Below are 18,472 nucleotides of genomic sequence, written 5' to 3'. Positions count from 1 at the left end.
CCACTGTCCATTTCTGCTCCCTTTTCACCCTATCCTTAAATCACCTGTTTGGGCATCGTTACAGCAGCGAAACTGCTGCTAATTCTCCCCTCTCAGTCACAAGATCCCACAAAGGAGAAGCACTAACAAGCTTAAAGGCAGCTTTTGCCTGAACAGCGATGGAGTTTGGATTAATGCCTTAGAATCTCTCCACAAATTACAGATGTCCTTTTCTGCATTTCGTATGATGTAGAAGTTAATTTTATTTTTGAGTGTTCCCAATATTCAGAAGATACACTGTGATCTGGGTAAGCTTTGCAACGTTATGCATTGTTACTTCAACTAGGTAACACAGGAAATCCGCTGCTAAATAAATGACACCACAAAAACTCAAAATACATGTGAGATTTAATAAAAGAAAAAAAAAGTACAAAGTGAGTGGAAAGAACTGAAAGTCAAAAAAAACCCAACACATTCAGAATGACAAAGCAAACGGATGCAGCACGTCAGAAGCATGCTAAACCCGCACAGGCACATCCCCAGAGCTCTTCATACTTGCTCTGAGCTAAACACCCCTTCTGCACCCTGCGGGGAGCTCACCACAATCAGACACGAAGCCTGCAAAACTTAAAGCCCCTAAAAACACATTTTAAATTAGAAAGCAGACAATATACATGATGGTCAATGTTTAGATGACAAAAAACAAGACAGTTTTTCCCATTAATACCAACCTTTTACAGATAAATGAATGACACAGCCGAAAGATGTGTAACTGAACAGCTTCAGTCACTTCTGAAAGGCTTTGCTTTCACTTCTAGCCTACAAGACGTAAATCTTCAGACTGGAGTGAGATTAGCATCACAATGTGTTTGTAGCTCGTTAAATAAAAATAAGATACAGAACTACCCTATATACCACATATTTAAATCTTGTCTCAGTCAAGAAGGAAGAATCAAGTACTAGAGAACAAAAACTGAGTTCTGTTGGGAAGATTTTGATGTTGATTGCTCTGAAGAGTTGACTGACCCTGATGAAGTTGAGGTCAACAAATAACTACAAGAAATAGGTACGTCCAGCCCAAAGGAAAGTCAACGTATATATAATAATAATCATCATCATTAAAATATTGTTACATACATTCTGAATGTCTTCTTCAGAAAAACCTGGGAATTTCTCCACAATGCCCATGGGTTTGAAGGTTTATACTCTTTTATTGCTATCATCATTATTCTTAATTATCTGTTATTCTAGGAAAAAAGAATTGATCTCTGTTGAGCCAGGGCAGAAAGAAGTCATTTGCATAGATCTTGTTGGCTGCAGCATGAGATCAGGACAAAAATATCGACTGGACAAGCAATGGTGAGGCAGCTGTGTGCATACGCACTAGTGTCAGTTGGAGCTTTATTCCAGCCTTCGGTAGCATCGGCCTCGAGAAGCAAATCAGTTAACCAACCAGCCCTGCTTACTCAGGCAATTAGTGCACCAGAGTTTCTCTCGTCAGTAATAATCAAAATCATGCCCCTAATTTGCTACATGATTGGATTTCAGTCAATCGTCAGCTAGAATCGTCTTCCTGTATGTAACAACGGGTTGCGTCCCTCGCACGTTTCCCTTAGAGCAAAGCCCGTTAGCCCTCTCAACATTTCAAAGTTACTGTTTAAAATATATCTAACTTAGAGGCACAGCCTTAACAATTACACGTTCGGCTTTCAGCAGACTCCTAGTAAGTGCGCGCTATTTCTCCTCTTTGAAGGCCTGTTCCCAAAGGTACCTGTGAAGTTTTCATGAGGTTCTTTCACGCAAGCATCAAGTTAACACTGGCGTCATTTTCAGTACATCCATGGAAGAGGCCAGTGTCCGTGTGAAAACTTTTAACACCTGAGCATGTATTTAGGGAAAAAAAAAAAAGCTGCTTTAATGGGATAAGGAAGCTAAAGAACCTCATCTTAGGAGCCAGCAAGATGCTGCCTTCCAACAGACCTGCAAAGGCCCGGCTGCGAGGCCATGCCCCTCCACCTGCAAGTCAGGTAAGGAATTTGCTAACCGCTTAGCTTACAGACAACTCTTTAAGAAAATAACAATAACAGAAATCCTTTACCGTTAATAACCAAAAAATGCACACACTCACAACTAACACTTAGCCAGCCAGTGTTTTTTAAACTCTAAAGACACTACGTGGGGGCTAATATAAAATATTTGTTTTCTTTTCGTCTGTTGTCTGATGGAATTGGGTCCAACTATTTTTCCATGACAACAGATCTAGTCAGTCTCTATTCAGTTATTGTCCTGCTTTATTACAAAGTGGTTTGAGTGGAAAAAAATAATATTGATCCGAATTATTCCTCTAAGCTCAGTTACCCAGGAAAACAAGGCTGGGATTTCTATGCATGAGGAGGGTAAAAGGAAGCACCTCTAGGAGGAAGGGAGGTTATCAGCATAAATACGGTGCATAAATCATGATCAGGGGATTCTCCTGATTAGGCACATGTTTATGGCTTTTTTTTTTTTAAACGACCTAAAAGGAAAAATGACTGCTTAGTTTTTTATACAACGGTAAAATGTGCTGGTAAATGACAAGTGAAAAGCTGCACAAAGCCTGTAGTTCCACATCATACAACCACCACCTTATGAAAAACCCTTCTATATAAAAGTTCTACTTTAGCAGTAAAGAAAATTCAAAACATTGTCCCATGAGTTTTATTAACCACTCTCTCTCTCTCTCTCTCTCTATATATATATATTATAAATGAAGAAAATATTTAGAGAAATTCAGAATTAAAATATATAATTATGGGATTACGGGTTGGTACTTGGACTAAGATTCCCAGGGCAGAAATTCTGAGCGCTGGGTTTCTCGCCCATTCTAAACTGACTCAAATCCAGATTTTGTTAGAAAAATAAACGCTTCAGCACTCTTCATACCACTTCTCACATCTATGCACGTGCAGAGGAAGGTGTATGAGGGAGGAAGGGCTCAAGCAGTCACCTTAGCCAACACAAAAAATTAAAACTCTAGAAAGCAAGTACTTAGCTGCTGGGTAAGCTGAGTTCAGACACACAGTTATGGTCATTTTATGCACGGCTGCTCAGTCGCTGGGTTTAGAACCAAACACCTTGCTTCAGGGATTAGTTGTCTTTGTTTAAAAAATTTACATGGCAAAGTTACTTCCTTAAACCTACTGATAACTCTGCACAGATAACAGCAAGTCGTTACACTGCAACCACCGGAGATGCTCATTTTCTCTTTCACTTTGGTCCACGCACACAATGTTATGAGAAGGGTCACAAGGTGGGGAACTCAAGCAACTTAACACATGAAAGCACCAAGTCCACTCTTGGCCTGAAAGTCTGTGTGTGATTAACTGAAAGAAACAAAACATAAAAAAAGCATGAATTAAAATTATGAAAATTAATCAAAAGCAAAATGTAGCGAAACGTTTAAAAATAAAAAGAGAGAGAGAAGGCCAAACACTGCTGTGGCATCTGAGGGCTCGCAGAACAGAGCGAGCACAGACACGGACAACACTCCACAAAGCGCGATCTGTTCGGCAGCTGCCTGCACAAAGCGTCGCAGCACAGACACGTTTTTTTCCTCTCCGCACCTGCGATTCTTCCCTCTCCATTTTCCACTTATTAAAGCTACTCAAAACCCTGCATTAAAATATGACACGTAAGAGGTTCAGCCATCTCTCCTAAAACCAAGACACGATGAAATCCCCCCCGAGACCCTTGTCTTCATTCCCCCTCCCTCATTTCCATTCCTTGCACCGTGCCAACAGGGCACTGATGAACCGGAGGCGGCTGACGCCCCCCACGCTGCTGCCCGAGGACAGCCCCGCACCACCTCCGCTCACCCCAGAGCTCTGCAGCCCCACCCGGACACACTCGGCTCCGCGCCACACCAGCCCCAGCACCACCAGCTCGGCTCCCGGCTCACCGAAGCCGCAGGCAGAGCCTGACCCGTGCGCTGCTCAGCCCCCATCCTGCCTACCGCAGCTCCCCAAGTCCCAGCTGTCCCCGAGGCTGATTTGGCTGAAACATCTTCCCCAAGCCAGCCGGCAGAGCTGCTTGCCGGGGAACGTGAGGGCCCCGTTAACGTGTGAGCTCCCCTGGGCTAACACCAAACTATCTCAGGTCTCCCCCAGACGAAGGGGGTCTGGTTAGGTGGCTCACTGGCGAGGCAGGGCGCTGGGGAGCAGCCTTAGCCTTCAAGTTTTCATTTCAGAATTTCATTGCCCTGCTTGAGCGGAGACCTCCATGTGCCTCATTTGGAACCGGCTCACAGGGTCATTAAAAAAAAAAAAAAAGAAGAAATAAATAAAACCAATCCAAATTGCTTCCTCCCCGTATCGCGTTGGCTCTGCTCCCGCTGACAGCGCCGCCCCGCAGCCGCCTCCAGCAGGGCCCCGGCTCTGCACAGAGCCTCCCGGGGACGGGGCCGCCGCAGCACACCCGACCGCACGGAAAAGGGAGGGTTGGAAGCAGCGCCTGCAGGTGGGCTGCACCCCGCAGGAAGCCTATTTCTGGCGCAGCCGGCGGCAGCGGACAGGAAGCGGCCGCGTTTCCGCCCAGCATCCCGCCGGCATCGCCCGCGCCAGAACCAGCGCAGGTCTCGGGGCGTCTGCGGCCTTCAGAGGGTCTGGGCCCGGACGGCCCCACGCTCAGCACCGAACTTGTCCGAGGGTTCAACTGGACTGAACCCCGCCGCCAGCAGAACGCTCTGCGCGAGGTGGGGACTTGCCCCGAGCACGCTGCCAGGCCCGGAGGAGGGAGCGCTGTGGTTTTGTTTTTAACCCCAACACATCGACACTCGGAGCAAATATGTTGAATTACACACACTTATCTTCCTTCGGAGGGAACAAACTACCAGCATGACAGCATGCAGAACAAGCTCTGCCAGCACTGCAGCGCATGTCACAGGAGTGACAGCGCGGGAGCTCATCAGCAACGTGAAGTCAGGCGCTGTGCTGCCAAGTGTAAGATCGCTGGGAGTAGTTAACACCCAGGCTCTCTCTTTTCATCATTAAAAGGCTCAGAAGGCATTGCTGTTTGCCTGGTCTGGATGTGACAGCATGCAATTCAGACACCAGAGCTCCTTCACGCAAGAGGAATTAATAAAAAGTGCTGGAACAACAGAATGACCACCTTGCATGGCAGCTTACCTCGTTTTGTTCCTTGAAGACTGGCTTGAATGTAAGCAGGATCACCACCACCAACCCTTTTCTTTGTAAACTTGTTTGCCCCACTCCTGCTCTATCATTATACAGCCAGGCAGCTGAGAGCGCATTATTTATATACCCTTTCTCCACACTCCTGCTGGCTTCAGCCATGTCAATTAACTTGCAGCAAGCTAAGATAAGAACTCTGCCTTCAGGGGAAAAGAGCTTTCTCAGCAATTCAGCGCAAGCAGAACTGTCTTGGAGCCCTGTCTCACACAGAGCCCTAATGAATTTCCAGTGCTGCTTCAGTCCAGGACGCTTTGTTTCCCTTTTCGCAGCTCTGCCTCTGAACACAAGTGGCACTCTACAAGGAGGGCCCCAACCTTACAGATCTCAGCAAGCTGCTGCAGGATGGGGCACCACACCTGCCAGACATTAAACTGTCAACACTGTCCCCGCTTCTCTCCCCTGGGGAGAAGATGCAGCTGATTTCTAGCCTGTATGTCTCCAGGGACAAGCCATTCCCATGACTGCCTGCACTGGCTGTCACAGAGGCAAAGCCAATCCTGCCAGACCCCAAGCCTTCAGAGAATGGCCCCAAAGTGAGAAGCCCACCTGCAGCCAGCTGGGCATCCCCGGGGCAGGGCCTGGGCACAGCAGGCCCCTGCCTTCCCTTTGCTTTAGGCAGTCAGAAGGGTGAGAGGTAGTGTTCCAAAATCCCCTTTTCCATTTGCCGCGTCAGTAATTGACAGAAAATTAGTCTGAACACACACACAGCCTTCCCAGTGGCAGAGGAGAAAAGACCCAAGGTTGGTCACTTACTTTTTCTTGTCTTTGTCCTTCCTCAGCGGCTGCTGTGAGGTAGCCTGCAAGGACTGGGACTGCAAGGTTTCCACCGCTACTTTCCGCCTGTTGAAGGCATTCATCTCTTCTTCCAGCTCCCTCCTCTTCTCCTCCACCTTCCTTTTCTCCTCCTGGTGTATCCTTTTCAAGTGCTCAAACTTCTCGTGCAGCTGGCAGGAGACAAGCGCCCTGAGCATCGCACCCAGCACCAGTGTCAGGCTGTCACCCCCAGCCCCGCTCCCAGGAGCCGTCACCCCACGTCCCGCACAACTCCCCAGCACCCCAGAGACCTGCCCAGCTGGCGGGGACGGGGCAGCCAGTGCCTCTCAGCTGAAGAGAAATTCGGCTCCGCCTGACCCCACACATCAAACAAGGAGAAAGAGTGAGGTCTGGATAAGGTCGCAGAGGATCCCAGCTCAGTTTGTAGCCCTGCTACAGGGCTGAGGACACTGTGGGCTCTCTCCTTCCTCGCTCCTTTGAAGATGGTCCCTTTATTTCCTCTCCAGTGGTGCCAGCTGCCCAGGGCCTCACACTGCCCCTTGGGACTCCTGCCCAGCTGCCCCATTTGCTGTCCAGTGAGCCTCCAAGGGTTGAGCCTACCTGACCTAAACGCTCACCGAAACGTTCTGCACTGCCCTTCGCTCCCCAAACAGCAGCCCAGCCTCCTACACACCGCACAGACGGGGAAAGATTCCTGTTTCTGAGGCACCTAAACCAGTGAGGTTGTTTTGAAAACATTACTCAGCGTCCCCTCCCCTAGGTGGGGGAAGGTGTGTGTGATTTTGTGCTTTGGCTGAGGAGGTCTGCTCAAAATCTGCAAGTGCTTTCCAGGATTCATACACTGCCGAGACCCAGATCCTATGGCTGACTGTATTTTGGGCTCCCTTTGCAGGTTTTTGGCACACCCACCTCTCTCTCCTTCTCCTTCAGCTCTGCCTCCGTCTCCTTGACTTTGTTAACAAACATTTGTCTCATTTCTTCCTCTTTCTTCTGGAGCTCACCCAAGAATTCTTTTCTTTTGGTCTCATATGTTTCTTGTAGGCTGGTAAGAAAGCAAATGAAATCCAGACTCTTTGGACACCGATGACTTAGGGATGGGGAAAACGCGTGCCTGTCTGCCTTGCTTAAAGACAAACAGGCAGGGAAGGGAACCCCAAAGTCAGCTGCAAAGCTCAAACCCGGTGCTAGCATTTTCCAGCCCAGCGCTGCAGGTACCACCCACAGACCTCCCCTTTTCTTGGGGCTGCCAGTACCCGACTGTGGCTCTGCGCTGCTGCTCACCTGAAGGGCTGGCTGTCCGGATCCGTGTCCTTGAAGCCCATCTCCTCCAGTTTGCACCTCCTGTACAGCTCGTAGTGGCGGGTGTGAGTCTGCTCCCGGAGATCCTCCATGTTGACTCGAATCAGCATTTCTCGCAGCTTCACGAAGTCGCAGTGACTTTCATTCTCAACTGATTAGAGCAAGGCGAGAAGTCAGCAAAACGCACAAGAGGGAGAAGCACAACTGCACATACAGCCTAACCCCACAGATTCCCCTCCCACAGACCTCCACCTGTCACCCCACACAGGGTAACCAAGCTTTTGGGATGCAGGGACTCTTTTTGACCATGCCAGACTGTGTGGGAATTTCAGCAGAGCTCAGACAACGTATTTGAGATGCTGGCAGGAACACAAAGCAAAGCCTCGCCAGCCCACACGAGGCTGCAGGGGACAGGGCTCCAGCGTTTAGCACAAGGCACCTTCACGCACAGGGAAGGGCAGAGCTGGAGGGCGCCAGCACGTGCCCGTGCATGTGGTCCGGAGCCCAGCTCCCGGCTCCTTACCTTGCACCACTCCCCACGGGTACTGCCGAGCTCTCACCAGCTTGTTCCCAACCTTCACCTCCTCTGTGCTGCCGACCACAGCAAAGGGCAGATGAGCCTGCAACGGAGTCAACGGCAGGGACTTAGCACGTGGGCTAACCTCTGGGAAATCAGCCTGACCACCCGAGTCCCTTCACCCAGGCACAGGATCTACTTCAGAAATCCTTCCAGTGAAGCCCTCAGTCTCCAGTATTCCGAGCAGTCTCCCCTCTGATCCGCGGTGTTATGGCAGAGAGCAGCACACGGCCGTAGCGCAGCAGAGCAGCTTACCAGCAGTGCTGGCTGGACTGAACTAAACACGGAAATATTGTGGGAACACCATGCTCATTACTGCTCTTCCTCTCCCCATTTGTCAGGCTGTTCTTGTAGCTGCAGTCCCTCCGCATGCCAAGAGCGGGGCACTTCCTGCCTCGCAGAAAGCACGGAGACGTCCGTAAACAGCCCTCGTCCCTTCCAGTGCCCACCCGCAGCCTGCTGGGCCACGTGCAGGATACGGCGTGCTCGCTGCTCGCTGGGCTGCAAAGCGCCAAGGACGGTACGGAAACGTGGCACCGGCCTCACGGCAACATCCTCAGGGCTGCGGGAAGAGAGCCACGCAGCAGGCACGTTGCTCTCCCAGTACACCTGAGGCTCGGCACACTGCTCCCTCCCGAACTTGCAGCTCAGACACAAGTCTCTGAAACGCTTCTTCATCCAGAGAACTGCCCCCTGCCCTCCCCAAGCTCTGCCATCCTGCTGCAAGGCAACCTTCAACCGGGAACACGGGTTTTCGTCTTCAGGCTTCCTTCCCATCACTGCTCCTTTCCTCTGGGGCGGTGGCAGAAAGCCACGTGTCAGAGGTCACTACGGCCAGCGTGGAGCCCACCCTGCTCCCAGCACAGCCCCACGGCGCAGCCCCACGGAGCCGCTGCACCAGGTGCGGGACGGGCCCTGCTCCACCTCCAGCAGGACGAGGCCAGCAACAGCCCTCACCTTTAGGAGGGAACGGAGCTGGCGGGGAGGCAGCCAAATGTATTTTGATTGAGCAAAGGGAACACACAGCAAACATCGTTTTCATTTCTCTCCCCAAAACACCTAACTTGTACTTTAAAGTACTGCCTCCTCCAAAGCTTTTAGCAGCCCGTGAATTCAGCAAAAAAGAACCATTATAGTGGCCGTGTAGATATCCAACTGACCTACCAATCAATTGATTCTTGAAAGTTGGGGAGAAAAAAAAAAAGGATTGAAAGAAGAACCGAAGCATTTAAACCTGGAACACCTCTGCAGAAAAATATTCATCTTGATGAAAAAGCTACTTTTTATTTAAGCCAAAAAAAAAAAAAACAAAACACAGAAAAACACGAAAACGATGAAAACATTTCAACTGTTTCTATTCCAAAAGATAAACTCTGAGTTGGGAGTAAAGCCAAATTCCAAAACTTGAAATTCTTTTTCACGTTTCCACTGCATCTGAATTTGATTTTTGAATTTTAAAAAGGATGCACAATAGTCGCACAATTTTTCTTCTTTGCTTTAAATTGTGTTCTCTCTGCTTAGCTTCCTTAAGTGGAAGACTTAATGTAAATCTAACTCTAAATTTCTTATTCAAAGTCTCTCCCTCCTCAAATGATAAGTAGCCTAAAAGCAGATAAAAATGAATTTTGAAGAAAGTATTTTTTGAAAATCCAATAAAACAAATCTTAGGGTTGAGCTGAGTGTCTCCAGAGAGCCCACAGAGATTAAATAAGAGCCACATTTTAATTAATTTTGTATGCAATAGCCTTAGGCATCTGTCAAATCCACAGCATAACTTCCAAACATATTTAGCATCTGGACAAACGCAATGAAACTTGCCTTTCAAATGTATTTTTGCGCAGCAATTTAATTTGTCACAACTTCTGGAAGCAATGCACTTGGCAGCGTTACTCACATTCATCACCGAGTTGATCTCGGCAACTGCTTCGTCATCTGTGGGGAACTGGTAGATCTGCACACCGTTGCTGACCAGCTCGCTCATGATCTTTATCTTAAATTTGTGCAACTCGCTCTTGGAAATGGTGTCTGCTTTGGCGATGATCGGGATAATGTTCACCTACAGCAGAAGGAAGGAAAAAGAGCCAGGTGAAAACAGAGTCCGGCAAACAGGTCTGCAGGGAGCTTAGCTGTGCACAGCTGGCCCAGCTCACGCCCCGGTGGCTGCTCTCCATCTCCTGAAGCCACCCAGGTGCCACGCTTTGCATGCGAGCTGCCGCACGAGCCCAGCTGAACACTAGAGGGAAGAGTTTTCCAGGAGTGATTTGACTACAGGACTTCCAGATAAAGCGAAGACAAACAGCCTGCAACAAGCACGCAGCGAGCAGATCAAAGCCCCTGCTCTTGCCTCTGTATTTTGTTACACGCTTCAGCGGAGACAGAGACATTTCAGCTGTCACATCTCAAGTTATCACCCACTCAGTTCTGGCTGTGCGAGGACGAAACGCTGCTGTGAGACTATGTGAAACCTTCCCGTGTCGAAGCAGAAGGAGCACGGACTCCTCAGATGCTTTCCCAGCAGCTGCAGATCCTTCCCGAGGACCCCCCGAGCCTCTCGGTGCGGATCCCAACTCACACGCTGCGTGATTACAGCCCCCCTTGGGAAAGGTGCAGGGTGCCACACGGCAGACAGGAGATGTGCTGTCAGGCTGCTGCCGCTCAGCTTTGGTTTCACACCAGCAGTCACCAGGCTCACCGCACCACAGCTTCATCAGCCCGGGTTTCACAAAGCCGCCTGCGAGCTGAGCTGCGGGGTGGGGAGATCCCCCCCGGGCCGTGTCCCACGTCCTTGTGTGCTGCGGAGCTACAGCGGGGCAGGATCTGCCACGGGAGCCTGTTAGATAACGCTGCTGCGCTCAGGAAAGCCAAGCGCAGTACTGCACCCCCTGCTTAAACAAACAACAACAAAACTCGTCTGTCTGACCAGCAGCCAGACGCGGAGCAGTAAAATTCAGGCATTCGGAGCAGCGAGAAGGCAGGCTGCTTTGCCACCTAACACTTCCCCACAGCCCACGCTTTTTGTCCTGCCGAGCAGCAATTCGGAGCAGCCACTTGGTGCCCACAGAAATAAGTGACCCTTCCCTTCCCAGCTCAAGCTCTCTCTGCAGCTTGGGGGTTTTCCATACCTCTTGCTTTTTCTCCCCCCTCTGGTTCAGCGCTCACTAAAGCCCGTGCGTTTACTCGTTCCAAAAGAGAGCTGCCTCGATGTGCTCCTTGCCCCCGGCAGTATTCCCTGCCCACATCGGGTCTGCAAGCAGCAGCTCTGCTCCTGACGCCAGCGGGCTGCCTCCCCGGCAGCTCGGTCCCGGCCACGTCCCCAGCTCAGCAGCACGACCTCAGGTACGACTTCGGGTACAGCTTCGGGATGCCACGTGCCCCCTGCACCTCCTGTGTGAACCGAAACCTCGCTACTCACACGCTGAGAAGATAAAACTTGCGTTTTTTTTTTCCCCCAGCTACCGATCTGGCCTCATTTGCCAAGGACCTGAAAACCACCGAACAAGCTCTGCTGGTCTGCCCGCACTCCTCAGCGGGTAGATGTCCTCATTACGGAGGCAGAAAGGGCCGTGACCACAGCTGGGTCTCGCTGACCTGCTAGCAGAGGCAGCCCGGACCCACGTCACACAGCAGGGTCAGCTCAGGGCTCGCCCAGCCCCTGCTCAGCACCATCTGCGTGGGGAAGGCACTGCCAGGGAGCTGCTGTGCGCAGGCTTCACGCCCTGCAGCCCTTCCAGCTAGGCACACCGACAAACGAGCACCAAGGGCGACAGATATCAGGGCATTTTCAGCTGGCCTAACCCTCCCTTCTCTTCTTCCCAAAAGCAAAAAAAAAAAAGAAAAAAGTTGTGTTGGGTCCCTTTAACCACGTTCCTCTCACTTTGCAAAGGCAAGTCCATCAGGACGTGCTGCCACCGAGTTCAAAACCCAGAAGGGCTTTGGCAAGCTGTTGCATTTCCAGTAATCGATAGCCAACACCAAAACAAATGCCAACAATTAATTAGCGGCAAAAGATTCGCAGTAGGCTCTGTTTTTTTTTTTCAGCTAAATTTGTCCTGGATCATTCTGTCTTTTCCTGACACCTGAAACATATGTGCAGCTGCTCTTAAATAAAGAGAGAGACATCAGGACCTACCAGGAATGCTGCTACACTGACCGTGCTATCTTCTTCCAGCTCAATTCCAGCTTTCCAGGACTGCTGTTTTGTACCTCCAGGGCATTTAGGGGTACTTCTGTGCTTCCCTCTTCTTCCCTTGCAAGTTCCTTTGTTTTATTTATTTATTTTTATATATATAATTACTGTTTTTCTTCTGATTTCATGCACGTCTTGGGAATCCCCAAGCTGAAATCCCACGGTTAACAAGTGATATCTGGAACAACATTTAATTATCCTGCTGTTTTCCTTTCTCCGATTTTGAGCATTGACACCCAAAAAGCTGCCTAAGGCTAGGCTGAGCTCATCCCTTTATAATAAGGGAAGAGGACTCAAAAGGACTGGGCAGAAGGTGCTCCATGGCACGCTGCGTTAGCGCCAAGCAAACCAAAACACAGCTAGCTAGAGAATGAAAGTCACCTCTCCTTTCCTTCTTGAACAGGCTTTAAAGAGCCAGTAAAAAGCAGTAATGCCAAAACCACGGGAGGTTTCTACCTCCACTTTTACTTCTACAGAATCTTTACCTTGGGTTGTAGGCAAAATCCCAGAACACCACCCTAATATCTCACGGTGGAAGAGCGCTATTCTCCATTTAACAATCTAGTATCAAAATCATTAAATTAATTAGTGGATTGTCATCCAGCTGAATCAGGCGCAGCGTCTGCACGAACGTCAGTCCACGTGCTGGCACTCTTGGCTGGAATTTACGGCCAGAGGAAGTCTGCGCTTCAGCCGAGATAGCGAGCTCCGCGCGCACACCGAGCGCGCCTCCTCCCCGGCTCTCGCTGACCACAGAGCCGCTTCTCAGCTCCAAAAATAAAACCTACAAGAATGTGCCCAAATAAGTAAGTTGACAGAAAATAATTTTTCCTAATATAGTAAGACCACATGCATTTCCACCCTGTGAAATAAAACCGGGTTTTTCCCTATCTCCAAAGCGTTCCCAGATGCAGGTCCCGACGAAGACAACAGCCAGATGCCACCTCAGAAGCCACGCAGCAGAGGCACAAACCGGCCCGAGGCGTTGTCACTGGCTGCTGACCCACCTAGGACGTGTCAGCTCACGAAGGGCAAGCAATTAGCCACAGCTCGTGAGACCATATGCGGACTGCAAACCCTCCAGGGACTGCAAACAGGGAGCCCCAGGATGCCCACAGCAGCACGCAGTTATGCCATCACTTTCCAGGCAGGGATGTGTTTAAAAAAAATAAATAAATCACCTTTTTGTCTGATGCTGATGCAATTTTCTTTACATTATTTTCCCCCCTCCTTTTCCCGGATTAAGCCCGACGGGAAGCTAACCCCTGGCCAGGTCACACACGGTTTCTGTCCAGCAACCAGCCCCACCAGCCACTTCCCATCTCCCCAGCACCAGCTCTGGAGGTGCCTCTGGCTCTCTGGGTGTAATTAAATACCCCCTGCAACAGCTGGCCCAGAGCTCAGCCAAACAAATTTTGTAGCACAGTACAACAGAAGACTGTCTACAAAACAGCTTTACGCAGGAGGGATTTTGTAAATTTCATGCTGTAAGCAAGGTTCCCTGTAAACCCAGCACATCCCAGCGCCTGCCCCGCAGCTGACGCCCCACCACCGGTGTGCCAAAGGGAAGGTGCCGCTGAGCCAGGCCCCTGCACAACCCTCCTGACCCAGCCCCAGACGCCGACCCAGCAGAGCGCGCAGCAAAGCCTCCCCTATGCTTTTTGCCTCCGTGTTCCCCACTCTTCAACTGTAAGACCGAGGCCAGCCGCCTCATAAAGCTTCCCAAGAAGAAAGCCAGGTCCAGGCGTGCCCACACAACGCAGACGTGTGGCAGCGTGCCCCAGCTGCACGCACACGCTGGCCTCGCAGCACAGACGGTTCACGAATATCGGTAAAGGCACAGGCTGCCTGGCCCCGAACCTCCAGGAGTGCCTGGAAGCACACAAATCCTGGGGCGACACCGATGGAGAAATACAACAAAAAGCCCCGACACGCACAAGAGATCAATGGCTCTACTTGCCTGTTGGGTTTATTGTGCATCCTTGTGTGAGGCCAACCCACCACGAAATCCAGGAGGTTCTTACCGTGGTACGGAGGGAGATGGGAGCAAATGGACAAAGCGACTTCAGGGACAACTGTTTCAGTGGAAGTTTAGAAATATAAAAGCTTGTGTGTGCACAAAGTTCCCATCTCTGCACAAGCACGAAGGATTTATTCTGGCACTACGCAAGGACCCCGTTAAAGCCAGCCACGGGGAGATGGGAGAAGTAGGGACTGCAGGAGGGAAGGAAGAGAGAAGCGTTGTGGGACCACCAGCACCAACGGGAACCGTGCAAAAACTTTCTTCCAAACATATTTCTGGGAACATGTCATGCTGGCACGACGCCAAGAGACAGAGTTTATTAAGGGAAAGTTTTCGGATTCCTGGAGCAGTCAGTACAACAGCCCCCGTGGTTACAAACAGGCCACTGGGATGGGAAGCCAGTGCCTGCTCTGGAGTGGGGCCAAGGAAAAGTAGGCCAGCTGCCCCGGGAGGCGAGGGCAAGCAGCAGGGACCCTGCCACGGGGAACTCTTCCCACCAGGAAAGTCCAATAGAGCTGCACGTGGACAAGAGCCAGAGAAGAGCATGTTCCCTAGATTCAATTCAGGGCATCCCCAGCTCCTGCAGGGTCCCGGCTGCCTCATCTGCCCTCTGTATGAGCTGATCAGCGTCTGCCATCTGAGAGGAACCACCGCGCTGCTAAGTGCTGCTCTTGAAGACAGGAAATTCTTGCTAAGATGGGAAGAGATGCTGCTGTCACTAGTGACCTTTGAAGCTTTCCTGCGGCTCCCTGGAAGTCAGCTAGAACAACCAGAACTGCGTCAGAAAGCTCCTGTGAGCTGCAGGAATACCAGCGGTCGGTTAAGTAACCCACTGCCCCCAGCCAGCCCTCATTTATGCACAAAGAAACGACCCCAGCTAGACCCTCTCACAACCCACTTCCAGGATGCTGATGACCTTGAGTTTCTCTCCGCATTTACATTTCCGTAAGATATTGTGATCTAAGGATCATTTGGCACTTCCAGCAGCGTCACCTCACACACACGTGTGCCATCACGCACAGCTAATGCTTCTCCTCAGCCCGTGTCTCTGTACAGCCACTGCCTCAGGAAGTTCACTGTCCGGCTGCTTCCAGCTCCTCTCCCCCTGAGGGAACGTCAGGACAGCAGAGGTGGCTCTGCAGTTCCCGTAACACAACTGTAGGAGCTGGAATGCATCCTTACCTGCACTCCTTTAAAGAGGAGTTACCAACGATGCAGTTGATGGCTTTGACAAAAAATGAACTAATCTGGGTAAAGTTGTGACAGTGACGGGCACTCCAGACTCCACACAGCTTGCTTGAAAACAGTTTTTCACCTGCCATTTTTCAAGAAAGCCAGTGAGAAAACGAACACAAGACTTCAGCAAACACCAGGCTAAGTTTTACCAAAGCCCTAAAAACTGCTTAACTAATGTGCAGGAAGGAGTCCAGCACTCGAGCAGAGCCTTCCAGATGACAACTAACATTGGCGGAAATACCACTGCCTCCAGAAATGGACAGCGCAGCCTCCAGCTCGTTACCTTGCTATCCAGCTTCTTCATCGTCACCAGGTCCAAGGACTTGAGCGAGTGCCCGGTGGGAGTGATGAAGTACAGGCAGACGTGAATCCTCGTGTCGTGGTAGTTGAAGAGAGAACGGCGGATTTTCAGCTCTTCTTGCAGATAGTTTTCAAACTGCGTATCAATGTACTCAACGATCGGCCTGTAACTAAAACCATACCATTAGCAACCCAGATACTGGAGCTCACAATTAAGCAGCCTGAAGACTTAAGGAGTTCTCCTAGATACATCATGACGCTGTTTAAAACAGCTGTAAGACTCCAATAATTTAGCTTTACAACAAGAAAAGTGGCACTTACACACAGACCTTATAATCCAAAGGTTGCTGGAACCTCCCGAGGCTGCATTGCAAGGTCTAGTGACAGTGGAGCATGAAAAGACAACTACGTCCCCACATCAGACTCTGCACAGGTCTCAGGGCTGAGCCATCTGGCTGTAGCAATGCCAGATGACCATGGAGAGACCTTGGAGTCCCAGAAATCCTCTACCTGGGGCCTGAACAAGATGTCTGTGTAATCAAACAAGACAGAGCCAGAGCCACCAGCAATTGCCAGAACAGATAATTCCCAGCCGCGTGCTGAGGACGGCTTGTTAACTGCTCACACTCCTGGAATACACTGTTCTCTGCTGGCAACACCTCCTCTGACCTCCCCCGTCTCTCTGGCTCCTCACCCAGCTCGCTCTGCACCCAGTCCCCAGAGCCAGAGGCACTGCAGGGAGCTGCCACGTTAACAGAAACGCAGACACCTCCCCTGCTGCCCAGAAATGCCGAGCAGATGGCACGAGACCTGCCTTTCGTCTTTATTTATCTGGTCCCCGAATCCAACCGCATCGACGATGGTTAGTTTCAGGTGGACGTTGCTCTCCTGCAGGTCGTAGGTCCGCGGCCGCAAGCGAACCGCGCTCTCGTAGTGACTGGCTTCCTCCGTCTCGAACGTGGTGTTGAAAAGAGTATTCATCAGTGTGGACTTGCCAATGCCCGTCTCACCTAGGGAGGAGAATTTATCAGGTCTCAGGTACTTCGAGGAGGATTAATTACAGAGCAGAACCAAGTTACGCTGTGAAAGGTTACCACGACCTGCTGGTGACCGGACATAACTGTCCAAAGGTAACTGCAGTCTCGAAGGCCTCCCATCCTTAACGCACAGCTAACACGGAGCACTTCGGTCTCATCTCCCCACTGAGGACCAGAGAGCAAACTAAAACAGTGTTTCCCCTCCATCCACGCTGACTTTGCATCAGAGGAGCTGGAGAGCACAGCTCTAGGAGAGTTTTGAGTCTCTGAGGGAGACTGCCTGCAGCTCGGCTGCTCCTGCTGACGAGGACTCCCTGGCTCCGCTGCTGGCTGTCCCAGACACAGCGACAGCCCCAGGTGGCTGCGGATCAGTGCCAAGCGATGGGTGTCTGGTGTACCACGGACGGGACACGCAAGTCCATCAATGAGGTTTCCTCTCGCTCCTTTCTGTGAGATTTCAGGCTTCTTCACTGCTCTCTCTACACTTTAGCTAACTGTTAAAGTCCCCTGGGGACGTGTACATTCGGGGAGAGGTGGCCCCTGTCAGGAGGGAACCTGGGTGCCTATTTCTGGGCAGAGAAACAGGCAGGCAGCTCTGGGCCTCTAAGGACCGCTTGCTATCAGACAGAAAATCTCTTTTCACAGCAGAAAAAAAAATTGGATAAAGATTTCATGACTTCACTGTGCAGCTGAACTTTGGTCTGCCTGGAAGCCTTAGAGCAGCCTGTCCTTCTTCCACACCCCTAATCCCGCGGTCCAACATGTACAGCTAATGTGTCAAAGGACTAAAGCCCATCCTGCTGTAACCCTTTCCCCCTCCATCCACACAGCAGCCACACCAAAGTCAGCTTTGCAGCTCTTACTCTGCTCTCTGAGAAGCACGGCTCTGCTTTAGCTAGCGGGGCTGAGACTGTCTCCACCATTCTGCCAAGGTGAAATCTGGGCCCGTCAACAATAAAGTTTAGAGACAGCGTGGATCAGGGCACCAGGGGAAAAAGCATGCTGCACATTCTAGAAAAAGGCAGAGGTGCACATTCCCACTGATCTTAGCACACAGCCTGGCATGTCCACACACAGAAGCAGCCCTTTCAGGTGGGCAGCTGGATAAAGAAACAACAGGGAGCAGCCGGTGGAAGTTTTCTTCATTTTGAGCTCAAAGCAAGCTCCGCACAGCACTCAGTGAGCTGCTGAGATCTGCCTCGGTGCCTGCAAGCTGTCCAGGACAGTCCTGCAGACACGTCACAGGCAGCGTGCCTGTTCTGTGACACCAGTGCAGCAAGCAGCAGCGACTGAACATCACCACGTGCTGTCTTCCCTTAGTCCCTCCTATTGCCGAACTACTACAGCAAAGCAGATCAACACCTCACCATCTCCAGGAGCTCTTCTGGTCTGACCCACAAGGCTCAGCCACTCGGTTTCCTCGCCCTTCACCAGGCTGAGAACCACGTCCATTGCACCTCCCTGCCTCTTTTCGTGCCTGCGCTGGCAGCTCCGCTGCAGTGCAGAGCTGGCCAGTCCTCCACACGCTTGCTTCCTTCCCCTTTCCCTAGCTGAAGGCAGAAAGTCGATATTAAAGCCTTTCCCCAAACTCTCCCTAAGTTTAAGTCACTACTGACGCTGTGTCCCAGCAGGACTCCTAAGAAAACACGGCCCCAACCTCACGAGGCCGCCAGCTGAGCCCTGTCTCTGCAGGACTGTGCTCACCCACGCAGAGGATGTTGAAGCTGAAGCCCTGTGTGACGGACTTGCTGACCAGCTGATCCGGGAGACTGTCGAAGCCGACATGGCCCCCCAGGGAAAGGTTCCTCTTCTCTTCATTCTGGCAGGGAGAAA

At 50.9% G+C, this 18,472-nt stretch overlaps 1 protein-coding gene and 1 long non-coding RNA gene across 5 annotated transcripts in view; one reads left to right on the top strand and one right to left on the bottom strand.

Annotated features, from left to right (window-relative positions):
• SEPTIN8 (septin 8) overlaps window positions 1–18,472 on the bottom strand; it is a 38,267-nt gene that overhangs the window by 5,545 nt on the left and 14,250 nt on the right. Inside the window, exons 2-10 of one of the 3 annotated variants that reach the window (XM_040573954.1) lie at window positions 18,344–18,458; window positions 16,417–16,612; window positions 15,586–15,772; window positions 9,752–9,913; window positions 7,804–7,900; window positions 7,263–7,431; window positions 6,891–7,023; window positions 5,961–6,151; window positions 370–3,341 (exon numbers count right to left, since the gene is read on the bottom strand). In XM_040573954.1, the coding sequence (XP_040429888.1) occupies window positions 3,338–3,341; window positions 5,961–6,151; window positions 6,891–7,023; window positions 7,263–7,431; window positions 7,804–7,900; window positions 9,752–9,913; window positions 15,586–15,772; window positions 16,417–16,612; window positions 18,344–18,458 (1,254 nt within the window). In that variant the 3' untranslated portion in view covers window positions 370–3,337. Of the gene's footprint in view, window positions 1–369; window positions 3,342–5,956; window positions 6,152–6,890; window positions 7,024–7,262; window positions 7,432–7,803; window positions 7,901–9,751; window positions 9,914–15,585; window positions 15,773–16,416; window positions 16,613–18,343; window positions 18,459–18,472 lie in introns of those variants that run through there. The other 2 variants (XM_040573953.1, XM_040573955.1) reach the window with 2 other exon arrangements.
• Window positions 9,953–13,224, top strand: LOC121078145. 2 transcript variants are annotated; one of them, XR_005824461.1, is made up of 4 exons: window positions 9,953–11,193; window positions 11,310–11,387; window positions 12,657–12,849; window positions 12,943–13,224. It is a non-coding gene; the product is annotated as an uncharacterized LOC121078145 (long non-coding RNA). The 2 variants fall into 2 exon arrangements; XR_005824460.1 differs by having other exon boundaries at window positions 12,657–13,224.

This window comes from Cygnus olor, chromosome 14 (assembly GCF_009769625.2).
Source record: "Cygnus olor isolate bCygOlo1 chromosome 14, bCygOlo1.pri.v2, whole genome shotgun sequence".
NCBI lineage: Eukaryota > Metazoa > Chordata > Aves > Anseriformes > Anatidae > Cygnus > Cygnus olor.
This window is presented reverse-complemented; position numbering and strand designations above follow the sequence as displayed.